The sequence below is a fragment of the Pezoporus occidentalis genome, unplaced genomic scaffold, assembly GCF_034315485.1.
Source record: "Pezoporus occidentalis ecotype Australia unplaced genomic scaffold, CSIRO_AGI_Poc_V1 ctg1, whole genome shotgun sequence".
NCBI classification, from domain to species: Eukaryota; Metazoa; Chordata; class Aves; order Psittaciformes; family Psittacidae; genus Pezoporus; species Pezoporus occidentalis.
Genome location: NW_026912778.1, coordinates 6,927,680 through 6,944,681, shown reverse-complemented (window position 1 = coordinate 6,944,681; position 17,002 = coordinate 6,927,680). Strand labels below are relative to the sequence as shown.

At 37.0% G+C, this 17,002-nt stretch overlaps 1 protein-coding gene across 4 annotated transcripts in view; it reads left to right on the top strand.

The window, feature by feature from the left end:
• The first annotated feature begins 107 nt into the window (after positions 1–107).
• Positions 108–17,002, top strand: part of HPGD (15-hydroxyprostaglandin dehydrogenase) — a 25,927-nt gene continuing 9,032 nt past the window's right edge. The window contains exons 1-5 of one of the 4 annotated variants that reach the window (XM_062617982.1): positions 108–323; positions 485–608; positions 4,520–4,626; positions 14,390–14,486; positions 15,002–16,380. In XM_062617982.1, the coding sequence (XP_062473966.1) occupies positions 231–323; positions 485–608; positions 4,520–4,626; positions 14,390–14,486; positions 15,002–15,057 (477 nt within the window). In that variant the 5' untranslated portion in view covers positions 108–230 and the 3' untranslated portion in view covers positions 15,058–16,380. Of the gene's footprint in view, positions 324–484; positions 609–4,519; positions 4,627–14,389; positions 14,487–15,001; positions 16,381–17,002 lie in introns of those variants that run through there. The other 3 variants (XM_062618149.1, XM_062617910.1, XM_062618058.1) reach the window with 3 other exon arrangements.

The following is a 17,002-nucleotide window of genomic DNA, read 5'->3' as shown; positions in this document are numbered from 1 at the left end:
TACTCCACCCCTGCTCCCTCCGCCCAGGCTGCTCCGGGCTGCCCTCTGTCACACGAGAGGGGAGCGAGGGGGAATGAGCCGCGGCGGCGGCGGCAGGAGGAGGAGGGAAAAAGGGAGGGCAGGAGGGAGGGAGAGAGAGAGCGAGCGAGCGAAGGAGGGAGGAAACCGGGCAGGTGACACCGCGCTAGGTCGGCTCCGGCTCGGCGGGAGCGGGGCTGGCAGGGGAGGCCATGCACGTCAATGGGAAGGTGGCTCTGGTCACCGGCGGGGCGCAGGGCATCGGCCGGGCTTTCGTCCAGGCGCTGCTGGGCAAGGGCGCCAAGGTAAGCTCCGGGAGGAGCCCCTGCTCTCCCCTCCGCCTCCCGCCTCGCCTCTCCGCCTGGCACCAGCGGGTGCGGGGCGGCGGCGGCAGCCCCCGGACTCTCCTCGGTGGGGGACCCGCCATTCTGTCCGTCTGCCCACCCACCGCTCCTTCCCCGCTCAGGTGGCCCTGCTGGATCGCAACTCCGAGGCTGGGCAGGAGAGCAAGGCGGCCCTGGACGAGCAGTTTGAAGCGCAGAGGACGATGTTCATCCAGTGCGACGTTACGGACCAGGAGCAGCTGAAAGGTAAGAAGAAGCTGTCAGCGCTGGGCTCCGGTTTAACATGCAGCAACCTGAAGGAGCCTGGGCTGCTGCACCAATAAGTGTGCAATTAAGGTTTCTGGAGGACAGCCTACTCCCAATCTTTTCTGACAGTGACTCAAAAAGGATTTGTTTCTGAACCTGCAGATGTGAAATATTGCTACCAGCATGCATGTATTTCAGTGTGTTACTTGGCACATCGTAAAGAAAAGCCAAAGAAACCATTTTCATTGAGCGCTGTGTGTGATATTTTTGCATGAAAGCCTCTACAGGAGATAATTGTTATTTTATGAGTAATATATATAAACTTTAAAGCACGGACTGCCTTTTTATGAGGCTTCAGTACCGACTCCAAGCTGCATTCCCTCGTCACAGGAGTAATAAATTCTGCTCTGGGTTGCACTGCTCTTTCCATACAGCACAATTACTTTCAACGTGTGCTGTTGTAGCTGAAAGCTGGGCTGGCAAAAGATGGCACGCTGCTTTACACAGTGTTAAGTATGGGTTGATAACATTTCACACACATTTTGCCGATGCAGAGAATGGCAAAGAGCTTCCCTCAGGCGTGATCTGCATTTGTTTTCACTTAGTAAATATGTTGTGTTCCCTACTGAGCTCTTAGTGTATCATATAACATCGATGTGCTCTTTACAATATTTCATATCCGGCACATCACTTCTCAAAGTTTCATTATTAAATGATGCATTCATAGGTAGTGACTCAGATTCAGATTTTGACATCGCTTTTGTCAGTGCCCGTTCCCCAGAGTAATTTTTTGCCAGGCTAGATGTGAACATTTTTAGTTCTGCTTTTGTTCACTACACTTAACTGGCCGCTTTCTCAACATCAGCAGTGATTGAGCATATCCATTCCTCTTTCACAGCTCATTGCAACCAGTTCAGGATTCGGCAATAGTCTTCACCACTCCAACCTAACATGATTATGCTTAATTCCAAACCTTTACATTGTCTGTCTGTAAGAGAGGTGCTGGACTTTAAATTTGAGCTCTGCTCTAATCGACAAGCAAAGTTTTTATCAGGTAGGCTGATTATTGACTTTTTCTGCAAGTGGGAGGAGTAAACCAGGAGCAAGAAAAAACATCCAAGAGGTAGGAATAGCATGTGCTGCAGGTTGGGTGTTACCTCGGTGTGCTTTCTCCCCCATGATCACTCCTTCCTTTAGTGCCGGCTGGTGCAAGACCAACAGGGGTGTATGCGGGGAACTGGGGGGAGCAGGACAGGTCTGCAGGGGAGGTTTTGGAACTTAGTAGAAGAGCAATCAGGATAATGGGCTCTCACAAAGAATGAGAGCAAGAACTTATGCTTCTCTGATACTGCATTAATCCTGATGCAGGAAGCATAAATTTGCAATCCTGTTTTACAATCCTTTGGGGTTTCTGGGGCATTTTTTAGTGATTTTGTTGGTTATTATTTTTATTGCTTTATTTTCCTAATTTTGCACTTGTAATTACAAGCCACTACTTAATAAACTTAGATTAATTTCATTCTAGTGTTTAAAGTTCTTAGTGGATGCATCAAGTCCTGTACTTGTCCTTTCTGTGAAAGGTCATGTGTATGAAAGAAGTTCCTCTTATTTTAACTTTAGCCCTTTTGGTATGAAACAAGTCGCAGTACTAGAACTAGTATCTGTAAGGCTTCATCTACTTTCAAGTCTTGCCTCTGCTTTTTTCTCTAGTGGGTTTTTTACACAGTCCCCCCCAAAACTCTGACTTGTCTTACTTTTGAAAAAACACCATGTGTGTACTTTTGCTCTCTATGAATGTTTAGGAAGCTCACTGGTGTCTGTACCTACTTTCCACTCTTTCTTACCTCTCCTCTAAAATGGATCTTCCTCTTAATTTTTCATTTTTCTTCATACAGTATTTTATATGACCATCTGCTTTTAATTTTTATGATTCCATAAGCACTAACTAGCGTGCAATGTAAACACAGGATTATTCTACATTTAAAAGGAGAAGAATAAGTCAGTTTAAACTGATGTGCAGGTGATAACTTTGTAAAGAATTTATAAAGAGATTCTTTTTATTTATAGGGAACATAAGGGATTACTGTAGGAAGGTAAACTTCATGAGAAAAATTCCAAGTTTGGTAATCATTCTTTTATTTGGATATGAAAACAGTTGAAACGCATTTGGATCATTTCTCAGTGTGTAAACTAGAAAACTACAATTAAGACTGCATAGATTTAACAAATAATAGGCAAAAGTACAATTATCCATAGTGGGCTTTGAAGGCAAAATATTAAGAATGAGGTTGATAAAAGATGCTATTTCTTTGCTATGCAAAATTTGGAAGCTCTTTTGTACTTATTTTGTACTTATCTTACTCACTGAAACTATGTTAAATTATCAGTTCTGCTCCTGATAAAGCCAAAGGTTTTCATGTGACCATACTGATGTAGGATTGGAAAGATGAGAAGTGATTGCAGAGTTAAGTAGAGAAACCAGAGAATGAATTAGCAACAAACATAGCAGAAGCCAAAAAGGCAGACAGCCAAAAATAGAATTTTAGTAATATTAAAGTATTCTAGTACAGAATATTAGAAAAAGCTGTACAATAAAGGCAGTTGAACAAATAAAACCTTTCCCATCAGCTGCCCAGCTCTTGTTCTGATGACAAGATGATGACTGAGATGGACCTGCAGCATTCAGGCAAAGAAAAGGCTGTAGCAGTACCGACCATCTGGTGCAAGGAAAAAAAACTTTGTAAGCCCCTGCAACTGCTGCAAAAAGGTACATGTCTCAAAGCTGCTGCTCTGCTTCTGGTTGACACTAATAGCCAAAGAGTAAAGGTCAGAGGATTAAGATGGTCCTGGGATTACTTTTTAATGAAGTGGTTTAATAAAGTCCTGTCAAGCATAATTTCAATGTACCTGAAATACCCTAAGATCGGGGTGTTTTTCCATCACCAAATGATATTTTTTAAAATTATATGGGGGAGGGGGACATCTTGTTTACATAATAAATATTTAGTGATGAGGAACAGTATTTAGAGGGAAAAAGGAAAAGAAAGCTGAGCTGTATATGCGTGTAGATAATGTCTGCAGTAGTGGAAAATCTTAGTCTGGAATGAACATCTGGAGGTCATCTCATCCAACTATCCTGTCAAAGCAGGAGCCAGCCTAGATGAGTTTGCTCATCACTATGACATCATCATGTTTTTCCATACACATCTTTTATCTTAGTTCAGACACTGTCACCTGGGAGAACACAATGTGATTGTGGAAGTTCCTCAGTTCTTTATTTTGAAATTCTTTGGAACATGGGTCACTGTCTTCATCCACAGAAGGAAGAAGATTTGAATTTGAGAAACATATTATTAAAGTTACCTAACAAGTAAGAGGTATAGAAATGTATCCATTTATGCCGAATTATTTGTAGTTGAAAGATTCATATTAGTTACATCACTGAATAAGCACTGGGTTCTTAGGTTGAATTCAGACTCAACCAAGAAAACGGTTCCAAACACAAGGCTTTTATTTTGCATTTAAAACAGATGATGCCAAATCTTGAATTCACTAGATATATCAAACTATTACAAATCAAGCTATAAATGTTTAATTTATATAATTAGGGTGTCAAATATCCTATCTAATATAAAATGTATGGGTGCTAAGAAATTTCATTAGCTCCTGTTAGTAGGCATTATAAAACACAATGAAAAGGCAACTATGGTATCTTGATTCTTTAATTATTCCTGAATATGTTTAACATATGTTAGACAAAGAACTTCATTGCATATTGCTCATTAGTTGTTAAGAAAACAGTGAAGACATTTTGGTAGACTAAAAGAACATTAATTTGTATGCATGTGTTGTATTTTTAGGTCTTACTTTGCATTAGTGCTAAGAAATTTCACCCTTGGATCTTACTATAGGTGCTTTCAAAAAGGTAATTGAACATTTTGGAAGGCTGGATATTGTGGTTAATAATGCTGGAGTGAACAATGAGAAGGACTGGGAAAGCACTATACAAATTAACTTGGTAAGCATTATCTCCTTTCACATGTTCATACTTCAGTATTTAATGCTGGAATACACTTAACAGCCCTCGGCTGGTACAGACTGTGCCATATCACCGAACATTGTTTACTGGATTAGTAAGTACAGCTATTGAAAGAATAACCACATAACTACATATGTACTAACTAATATGTGTGTGTGTGTGGATAAGTTTCCTATCCAAGACATACAGAACTGTGTAGAGGTACTCAGGCTAATACCAAACATTCTCTTTCTGTAAAACCCAACAGAATCCCAGGTTGGTGTAACAATTTGGTGCCAAAAGCAGAAGAGCTGCACTTAAAGGAGGCCAGTCTGTTTATATGAATGTTTTAGAACATTTAGTTCTTGTGAGACTCAGCTGGCCTGCATTAGAGAGTAAATTGCCATTTGTTGGTATTAAAAGAAAACTTAAACCAAGATCTACTCATTTGCTTCACCAATGAAGCAAGCATACAATCTGAGCTTTTAATGTAGGCCATTTCACCATCATTACCGATAGAAGCACACCACTTAAGAGCACTTACTAAATCCAGTACATTCAATAAGCCTGTAAAATTTATTTTCAAGACTATTACCAGTTCTTTGATATTATCTGGTATGTCATCAGGTGAGACCACAATATCTGTTTCTCAGGCAGAAAAACATTAATTTAGACTACACTGCTAGGAGAGCTAAGCTCCAAAGGAAAGGTTAGCTTTCCAGGTTAGTAAAATTCTGACTAGCTTGTATTTTACCACGTGAAGTTCTAATTCGATGGCGATTCAGCAAGTCACATCTGACCATCTTCACAGTGTGTTATCATCATGATCTGCAAAGAAAGTAGCAAAAGGAAGCTTGTAAGAGTGGAGTTTTCTCCAATTAATCATTTGGAATTTGTCAATGCAAAATGAAAGCTCATAATAAGAAAATTAAGAGTTTGTTTTTGAGGAAAGTTTTAAGGACAAAGATACCCAAGTCTTCGAATCCTAATAACTCTATGAAAATGAACTAATAAACACCCAGACAAACAAAAACCAACCAAACAAAACCAGGAAAAGCAGCACAAGCTGTATATGAGACAAGTTACAGAAAAAATAATGGGAGAATATGTATTCGGGGGAAAAAAGTTAGAATTTAATAATTTTTTTTTTGATCTTTAGTTTCTATCCAAGGTCAGATTTCCTTATCTTGGAAGGGACTGAACTTAGACATTTTTGCAGTAGGAGAAATACATTTGTTCGATTTCCTTTGTCTTTTCTTTACATTTCCTTTAAGACTTAACTGAATATATTTCTTCCTTTCATTTCTAAAATATTCTGACAAATTAAACATCAGTAAAGTTTACACTGTGAAGTAGCAGGAATGTGGCATCCTCAGTGCTATGCAATATCAATATCTATCAGTACAGATCCCTTGAATTTGAAAGAATTTAGCTGTGTTCTGGATTAATTCTTTCTCTATTTTAGTGCCTGGTTTAACACAGGATATAAGTTCCTGTAGGCAGCCATCTACCTGTCAAAATTTCAAGCACAGACAGTCATTAGCAGAAAAACTGAAGTCTGTGGGAAACACATTTGTCTGTGATTCACCTTTAAATGTAGCTCAAAAAATGAAGGCATATTTGAGCAGCATCTCTTGAAGATATTTAATGTCCAGGTGGATTTCCTAACTTAGAGTGATGACCAAGTAATTTTTCAATTCCAAGACCTTCAAACAGAAGGCATTGAGAACCTCTTCTGCTATTTTGCAGACACCACAAGCTTGGGTGGGAGTGTTGGTCTGCTGGAGGGTAGGAAGGCTATGCAGAGGGACCTGGACAGGTTGAATTGATGGGCTGAAGCCAGTTGTCTGAAGTTTCCACAAAGCTCAGTGTCAGGTCCTGTGCTTGGGTCACAACAACCACATACAATGCTCCAGGCTGTGGGAACTGTGGCTGGGAAGCTGCTCAGCAGAAAAGGACCTGGGGGTGTTGGTCAACAGCAGCTGAACATGAGTCAGCTTGTGCCCAGGTAGCCAAGGCGGTCAACAGCATCCTGGCCTGTATCCGGAATAGCATAGCCAGCAGTACTAGGGAAGTGGTTGCCCCTTGTACTGGGTACTGGTGAGGCTGCACCTAGAATACCGAGTTGAGTTCTGGCTCCTCAGTACAAGAGAGATGGGTGCTGGAGCAGGTCCAGAGAAGGGCAACAAAGCTGGTGAAGGGTCTGGAGCACAGGTCTGATGAGGAAGGGCTGAGGGAAGTGGGGTTGTTTAGCCAGGAGAAAAAGAGGCGCAGGGGAGATCTTGTCACTCTACAGCTATCTGAAAGGAGGTTGTAGTGAGGGGGATGTTGGTCTTTTCTCCCAAGTAACAAGTGATTGGACATGAGGTAAAGGTCTCAAGTTGTGCCAGGGGAGGTTTAGATTGGATATTAGGAAAAATTTCTTCACCAAAAGGATTGTGAAGCATTGGAAGAGGCTGCCCAGGAAAATGGTTGAGCCACTGTCCCTGATGGTATTTAAAATACATGTAGATGTGGTGCTTAGGAACATGGTTTAGAGGTGGACTTGCCAGTGCTGGGTTAACAGTTGGACTCAATGGCCTTAAGGGTCATTTCCAACCTAAATGATTCTGTTTCTACTCTTTTTTTTTTTTTTGTCTTACTACCAGTGACTGGGCTGAAGCCAGCCATAGGTGGGTAAAAAAATAAAAAAATAAAATTAAAAAAAGGAAGGTCATATAGTTTATACATTATTGTATCGATAAATTCACCATAAATGTCCTCATGACTTAATCCATGGTTAAGAGTTGAAAGATTTCAGCAATACGTGCTGGTGACTGGATTAAGAATGTCTAAGATGATCAAGCAGAGTAGAAGTACACCTGTGTGGGTTAAATCAAGGACACGAAGAGCATTTATCTTTAATTTAATATTCTTTCCTCTAAGAAAGTCTAAACTTGAGTTGACTAACTCATTTATTTCTATTTAGTTGCTGTAGTTTCCATAAACTAATACATAACATGTTGTACTTTTTGCTTTTTAATGATAACAATAAAAGAATAACAGCTGCTGCATGTAATATGTTATATTGGTTGGTTCCAGAAATATTTTTTGCTTATTGAAAAGAAAGGAACAAAACATATAGAAAAAACATTATCTTAAAATGCCTCTATTTCCCTGACATCATATCCTTTGTATTACCACCAAGAACATGAATAACTTCTATGGCCACACATTTTGATGCACATTATGCATGTAATTTCTACTTGAACAAAGGGCAGAAAAAATTCTTACCATGCCAGTCTTCATCTTAGTGATATATTTTATATATCAATACAACAAATATTCCCTGCCTCAGTTTAAAGTACAAAGTACAAAACTAGAGTAGTACAGAGCAAGATAAATTGGAACAAACACGTGTGGGGTGTGTTCTTTATGGCTAAAACAGTTCACAGAACCAGCTGGTCTTCAGGAATATTTTTAAAGGAGTGTAAGGAAGTTCCCTGGTACTACTGCTTGAGAAAGCTTGAAAAACAGAAACTATGAAGAAGGTTCAAAAAGTGGGACTTAATTCAGAAGGAAAAAGAGATATAATAAACAATTCCTACTTGTATTCATTACAGTTCTCTAAGTGCAAGAAAAGACATCATGATAAAGTGGGGGGAGTCAGAGGGAAGTATCAACCACTAAAAAGAGATTTCTGTTGCAGTGCTTTTTACCATTTTGCTGTATTTTGTGCTAAACAACATCACCTTTTCATTACTTTATTAATATTTCTAATAACCTTTGTAGTTACATATTCCAGCAATGCCATCTATTCCTCATCTCAAAATTCCAAAGCTGATAAGTTTGACTTGATCAATATCAGCTTGATCAATGGCAGCTTCAGCTACTCATTCCCTTATAAATGTACATTCTTGTTATTATAGTATATAAGAAAAGATCTTGGCAACCATACAGAAATTTAATCTTAAATGTATATTACTAATATCATTTCAAAAGTCCATCACAAACACACCCATGCACAGAATAGGGCAAGGACATATGACACATACAGGCTTATCAAGAGTCCTACCTACAGTCCTCCAGCATGATAAGAAGTGTTTCTTGCATTCAGCTTTATAAGAACTTATGCCTAAGGAATCCAGAAATTTTATAATCTAATTTATATTTTTTCCCCTCCAGTCCCTAAAAAAAGTGCCCACATCTTTCTGGGCCTTGCACATATATGTTGGTTAAATACAATTTAGTATTCTAAGAAGCTTCCCTAATTTTATCTCGTTTTGATTATGTAGGCTTTCTGGAATCACTGTAATTATAGTAGCTGCTATAATTACAGTATCTTTTCTCTTTACAAATGAACTTAGCACATTTTACACTAAGACAATCCCAAAAATTACTTTCAGGTTCCTTTTTCATGCTTTTATCAGAGGTTTCTGAAAACTGACATAGGTTGCAAAATGCAGTTAAATGTAGCAGTACTGGTATCACAATATGCTTACATTCTAATTACCTAAATCAAAAGTACCAAAGCACTTTACGTATCATTTTAACTATCTTATTGTTTTCTTATGCCAACATGTTATTTTGCAGATATAGTCAAACCAGTTCCCAAATGAAATTGGATTCATGAAAGGAGTTGACAGCAAAATCATAATTAACTCCTGTTTATGTGATGATTTTGCACACACGGTAAAACTTTAAATTGCAGGCCATAACTTGGTCATGTCAAAAACCACGGTCATATGAGATTCAAGTATTAAAGTGATGGCCAAACACAAGTAGAATTCAAACACACATGTAAGATTTGCTCAGGTGTGTGACATCCTACATTACTAGGCAAAATGTGGTAATACCCAACAATTCCAAATTTTTACATTTTTCATGGCATTGCATAATTAGCTTCCATAAATGGCAAAGGTAACAAATTTCTGTGAATTTAGGAAAGTCCTTTTCTAAAATTAAGTCTACCTAATTCAGGCTTTGTCCCTGCAAAATAGATGAGTACTACAGAGAACAGAACGCAATACTGTATCTACATATGATATAAGAACTACTTAAGCCCAGCTACTCAAATTGCAACACCATCCCAAAATTTTTCAGGGATGTGTGTTGGAGGGTTAAGGACAAGGAAATAAAGAAAACTGAACAGTAAAAAACTAAAACATAGTACAAAAGCTACTGATTTCTAGCAGATGATAAAATCCTACTGCACATTCCTATTCCTTTTTCCCTCTCCCTCCCTAAGCTTTTTGTTTTCCACACTTTGAGCAGGAAATTTAAATTCAAGAGCCTGAAATTTCATTTCATATAGCATGTAAACTAACCTATACCTAGGAATGCCAAGGGACTTTCATGCTTGCTACAACATGTCTGCTTCCTAGAAAATCTACATTAAAGACAATATCAGTCCCACTTCCCTGTCCAACAGGAAAATGCTAAAATTTTGGATATCACTAGCAGCACTTAGTTTCAGACTTTCGAAGGTCATCTTACGCAGTTCATAAAGTACTTTGAAATGTTCCTTTATAGATAGCCATCAATTTACAACATCACAGTATGGAAGTGAAATGATCATGGGTCAAATGCCAGCTCTGTGCTAACCTGCTTTATGAAACCACAACTCAATGGCTCTTTCATTTGTTTATTGTTTGGTATTCCTAGCACTGAACTAGATTAACTCAGACAACTACACAAAGTGTTAGAACTAGTTACAATTTTGTTCCTCAAAGCAATTCATATTGCCTTATGACCTTGGTAACAATACAGTACTCATCTTCAGCGCTAAAGGATTTTTAATTTTTTTTTAGAACAATACAATTAAATCTATACAGCCATGGGATTTAGAAACATGTCAAGAATCACAGATTTTGTAAGTTTTGTTTCTGATTTTGACACTTGTACCTAAATTGCTATTTAACCATTTGTTAAATAAGTTACCAATTACTGATGATATTACAAAAGCAACTGCAAATGTTTTGAGTATTTGCACAGTTAGTTTGCAATGTTTACCATGCTGTCAGGCACTAGGTTTTGGATTAATTACTATATGGTATTTCAGAATGTCTGATCTCCTGTAATTTAAATCTGTCATTTATGGAAGCTAATACAAGGAGATAGTCCCACATTCAGTATTATAACTTCATTGGAAATAATTCAATCAAAAAAAAAAAAACCACAAAGTTTTTACTCTGGCAGTTGAAGAGTAAAATGCCTCTCAGGAGCACACTCAGACTGCAGTGGACCTCGATGGTTCATCTTCATTATGCGCTATAATAAAACAATATACTTTGGTAAGAAAACAGCAGTAACACTAAGATTGCAGGTTTTTCAGAAGCCTGGAGGACAACCATTTATATTATTCTCCTAATTTAATCATAATAGTTTTTCAGTAGCCAGGAGCAAAAAAAATAGGTAAGAGTCATCTGTCCCAGTTTTCCTTTTACCTGCATTTACTGGCAAATTTGAGTATTTTCCTACTCTTTGTCATTGACATGTTTATGGACAACATCCATGCAGCTAAATGCAGTTGTAAATAAAGGAATTGTAAAAAAAAAATAACTGTAAAATGCATCACACTTTCTTGTACAAAGTTAAGTCTCCCAACGTATTTTCATCTTAAAATAGTCAAAATAAAAACCCAATATGCTGTTCTTTGGAAACCAATAGTTCTAAGTTTATTGTTCTTTGGAAAACCTCTTTCCCATTTGAGTGTTTGGCACCCAGATATGAAAGCCAGCTTCACTTGATTAGCTCAGCTGGATCAATAGGCTCAAACAGAAAGTGGCACTAAGACTTCTAAGCACACAGTGTACAAAGTTAATACTATAGTAACTAACTTCAGACACTGCTATTATTCTTTGGAGAACTATTGAGAGGACTTTCTCTCCTGGAGAGAGTGGGTAACTCTGGCAAAAGAATGGGAGAACTATCACATAGTGCCTTTCATCTGAAGTGTCATCTGCTGACTGCACAGACAGCTAGGTGATTCTCTACCTGTATATTTGGTTCAGAGTTTATCTCCAGAGTAATCCTTTATGTTATCAGCCCAAACATCAGAAATAGCCATGTCACCTTTGACCAGCCACAGTTGATGATGCAAGTATGACACCAAGTGTAAGGGCAATATCCAAATGAAAGTATGCAATTATTCTGAAGACAGCCTCTCATAATACCTACACAAAAGTGAAGGCTTATCCAGAGACTTAAAGAAATGCTAAGTTAGTGGATTCCAGACAGAAAAAAGAGCAGTACAGTGAGTTTGATAGTAGAGTCAAGGTACTCATTTTTTTCTTGTCTTATAACTGTGGTTTGGCCAACGACTCATCTAGCTCTCTTATCTCTTTGGATAAGTAGGCTGGACGAATAGGAAAATCCTCAAGGAGCCCCAAGCTACTTTGTTCTGCAACTGATTTATATCCTCTAATCATCGTAAGTGGAATTTTCTTTGTCTGTTTTGCAGGCTGAGCCACTGCTCCAGGGCATGACAGGACCTGCACCTACTCTCCGTAAACATTCTAAAATGTCTTGTGTAGAACCTATTATATTAAAAAACCATCATCCACCCTTAAGTCCAAATCTAATTTCAGTTGAGCTGCTAATGAATTTAGGTTCAGAATAAGCATCCACTACAGCAACACTACCAGGCATTAGTGATCTTGGTTTTCAATTAATCCTTTAAAGTTTATATGTGACAACATTAAACAGCACTGCACTATGTTTATAAGGGCTGTGCTACTTTCCAGGTCATGCAAGAGAAATCAGATTTAGTTTAGTATTTTTCAAACCATGGAAGCTAGTTCTTTAGAAAGTTGCTGTTAAAACATTTAATCAGTAACAGTCTTTTCGTATTAATGAAAACATTTTAAAAAAGCATGTTACCTGAAACAAAACTTTCCAGGAGAGAAACAAAAAGATGTTTTCATGGGAATTTTTTTGTTTAAGACAAATTTAAAATTATATTTCAGAATTTTGAAATATTAATATTTTGTGATTTTTTTTTTACACTATCCTAGGAAACAAGTAATATACTTGGTTTCCTAGAAAATACATGTTAAATATATTAAAAAGGAAATATATTAATACGGAAAATATCACATAAAATGCTGTAACTACAGAAAAAGAAAAAAGCTCATTCATTATCAAAATTCCAAAGCAAACTTGGTAATGAGGTCCCAGGTTCTTTTATCTCTGTCAATGGACAGGATAACTATATGTTAGGTGGGAAATGAACAAGTAATAATAATAAAGCAGGACATGCAGTCTTCCCAATCTGATTTGTGTTAAAACCAACAAGCATGAAATTAAATTAGAAGTTGTACTTCATGTTTTATAACACGTATGTCTAAAAATATCAGGTAATAAAAACGAAAGGTAATATCCAAATGTAAAACCTATCTTAAAATTATTCCAGTTTTGAATTGGGAATTTAGATACAGACATAAAAGCTCTTAATATTCTGATTTTAAAAGTTTTTTTTTTCCCAGTACAACTCGCCACTTTCCATTAGGTCTTAGGCATATACAGATTTTTCACTGTGGTTTTTAATTACTTTGAGAAATTTTCCTCTCCACAATTCACAGTTCTGTAGGCCTTCTCCAGTCAAAAGTCTCAGTTCATCTGAGTTCATCAACACTTCATCATTTTATCATCTTTACTTAGGTCAAGGAAATAGACTAAACAGTAATAAGATATAAATGGTGTTTAAAAGATGAAATAATATTTCAATAACAATAGAAATGTTCCAAACATTTGTTCATTTTAAGTTGAAGTTGTAAACTGATTACAAGGAGATCTAAAAATCTCAGTAAATAATTCTGAAACATCATTAATGCAGTAAAACATTGCAACATTTCACAAAAGTTTGTATCTTCCACTAGGAGCACCGTCTGCTGACTTTCTATTATAAGTTGATAAAATCTCAGATCAAGCAGCTTACTTTCTGGGAGAGACTCTCTTGATTCGTTCAGGAGGCTGATAACCCCAGGCTTGGTGCATCTTTAGGCATCTCAGTTTAAATGTCTGAACTTCAGTGGGAGGAATCCCAGCAGAATTTCTCATTGCAACAGGGTTTAGAAACAGATCTTAAGGAATCATGATTATACAGGTCTCAATAAAATTATTTTCCTCAAAGTCTTTACTTTAAAACAGAAATAAAGTAAAAAAATCTATTTAAAAATCACATGGTGCAGCAAATATTATGCTAATAACATGCTGCATCTATTAGAATACTTTTTTAACCTTCTCTGTATTTGTCTGTTTAGGCTGACTTTCATTTGAGAGAAATGGTAAAACTCTGGCAGTCAGAAAACAATCCAAATTTTCAATAGCGTAATATTAAAATATTGTTATATTAATGTATCACATGATCCTAAAAAAGTGTAAATTTCTCATGCCTTGAGCCAAATAAAGTTATTAGTGTTAGTGTGAATCTTCAGATTCAGTCCATACATTTTTTTATAATGTAGAGCAGTGTGTCCCAACAAAAATGCTGTATTTTGGATCAGTTCATCTGCCACTCATTTCACCTTGTAGCATTTTGGTTTGATTGGTATCTTATTAAGAAAAATAATAAAGCTGATATTATTTCTCTCTATTGCAAGTGTGCTTCTGAAGTTATTGAGTTGTATTACTGTGGAGTCTGTTGCATTTATAATCTGCAAATTATAAATAAGATCACTGCAAAAGCAATACAAGTTCTAGGCACCAAAATAAAAGCAAGTTTCATTTCTTAGGAGTACAGAAGATAAACATTTTGAACTATTCCCTTTTCCCCCTATTTCAGACATCGGTGATTAGAGGAACCTACCTCGGCCTAGAATACATGAGAAAAGGAAACGGAGGTGATGGAGGAGTAATCATTAATATCTCATCTTTGGCAGGTGAGCATATTTTCTATCTGAACACTTTCTACTCACTGGTTTATTTCTAAAATAAGTGCATCATATTGATCAGTTGTACTTTTTCTTCTTTTTTATGGCTCTTCTCTATTTATTCCCATTTTGATTTGGTTTTCATCATAGCAACAGAAATAATATCAAAAGACCACTACCTTCTTTTGCTTTTGTTTAAACTCAATTCAATGTAAAGTTCAGTATTTTTCCAAACTTATCAGTCTCATACTTAATAATCTTAAGCATGATGTAAATAGAGTTTTTTTCAGGATTCAATACTGCCACACATTGAGGAAAACCTAACTAGCCTCAATTCATCATGCTTATTCAACACTATTAAATAACACTGCTGAATCAAAAGATAATGTACACCAACCACACTGTGTATAAAAAATGAAGTCTAACTTATAGACCTAATTAAATACAGGGTTACTTTAAATCTGATTTTTTTCTATTATGAAGTTATCAAATATGAAAAATCAGATAATCTTTTTTTTTCACAGAAAGGGAGAAAGCAATAAGATGTCCTCCATTCAACTCCATAGGAGCACAACTGTAGGAATACTTAAGATTAGACTGTGTCTACTTTATTAGTGAAGACTGTCATATTTCATCAAGTTTAAGCAAGAACATTCTTTTCTCACTACTTACCTATGTTAGAACGGTATTTCATTTTATTGGAATAAAAATAGAATACATGCTTTTTAAGTCAGTCAGGATTATTGCTGCTTAGTCACGAGGCAGAATTCTGCATCCTTTCCTGTAGGTATGCTCAACATTGCAGTGGCTGGGCTCACAGCAAAAAAGCACAACTGAAGGGCAAATGAATGGAGAAGGATGCACCTGACACCCCTCCTCAAAAAATGTGCAGGGTAAAACCTGTATTTTCTCTTCTTTGAAGAGTTTGTTTTCTCTTGCTCCTGTCATACTGTCTGGAAAAAACAATACATATGCTAGCTTACACATGGATTGTCAGTGTTCTCTTTGGTATACATGCAGAATACCAAATGATAGTAACCTTATTCTAGGTATTCCTATGTGTTTTAACAATGAAAAACCTCAAAACAGCAGCGGACATAGTTCCTGATTGTGGATAGATGTGAATGTTCCAAGTAGTATTAAATTCTTCTGTAAACTTAGCTTTTGCAATGAGAAGTCTGGTAAACCCTATTGACATTATGCATGTAGATCTTGAGGATCTGACTTAATACATGCACATATCTCATATGGACGAGGGGGTCTTTATAAAGCCTCCATATACCTTTAAGCCAGCACTTGCAATACTGCCTAACACATTGCTTACTGATGCCAGTAAGTTCATCTCTGTTGGCTCAAATAGACATTGTATTAGAACCAGATTAACCTGAAGGAAACTGCTATTGCAGTACAAGAGTTCATCAGCACAAGTAAAAGATTAAACGTTTTCACAGAAGTGCAGATGCCCATGCTGTGCTTAAGAAAGGTCAGAGGTAGCAAATAGTTTGACTCCTTTTCTAACTAGCCTCAAATGAACACAAAATGATTTTAGGGCTGTTCTCGGTTTGTTAAGATCTTAAGTGCTGTTTTAATTATTTGCTTAAAATTTGCATTTATTTGCTTCCTTTTTTCAACATTAACATTGTGCCATAATGATTGTGGGTATCTGTCAAAAACAAAGTGTTCTCTGCTATGTTTCCTTTCACATGGCTTGTATTTAGCAATTGTTCCCAAGGTCATAAGGAAAACCACATTATAAAAGCTGACATACACTATTTTGTATAGTTTATTTATTTACTACTGTTTGTGCTTTGTGACTCTAATTCTCCTTTTCAATCTGGAGGTATAAGTTTTGTATTTTATTCTATAGATAAAATAAAAACTGCCATTAGCTTGCTTAACATTACTTTTGAGTGTTTTCTCAGAGCTAGCTTCTGTTGATCATTAAACTTTTGAGTGGTTTTTATCCCCCCCAGTCCAAGTTCTCTATAAGATTTTTATGAGATACAGTTTGCAGACAGCAGATATTCTTGTGTCCTGCAGAAGAGCAAGAAGAGTTATATTTAGTGCTTACATAACATTCAATATATTTGCTTTACACATTAATTAGTTTCCAGTTCTTCACCATGGGAATTTTGCCAGTGATTTGAACTGGGGACAGAATCATGCCTTACTGGTTTGTATTTCCAAACATCCACAGAATTACTTAAATACTTCTTATGAAGTGGATGCTTAAATTGTTCATTCAGCTGGATGGAGGCCAGAGCATCCACTCTTTCCAGTACTGAATTTTCCCCCCTTCAGTGTCTCCACAAGACAGGACTAATCAAGAAAGGGAGAGAAATATGCGAACACATGCAGCAAGCACCCAATCCTAACCCACTGCATCTCAAAGCTATAAAAATTTCTTTATTTTATGGAAATTTGTGCATTCATTTCAAGAGGAAGTCATGCTGCTAAACAGCTGACGTAACGGGAAATGTACATTACTGCCAACTTTTCCCCATAAAAGATAATGCCAGTGACCA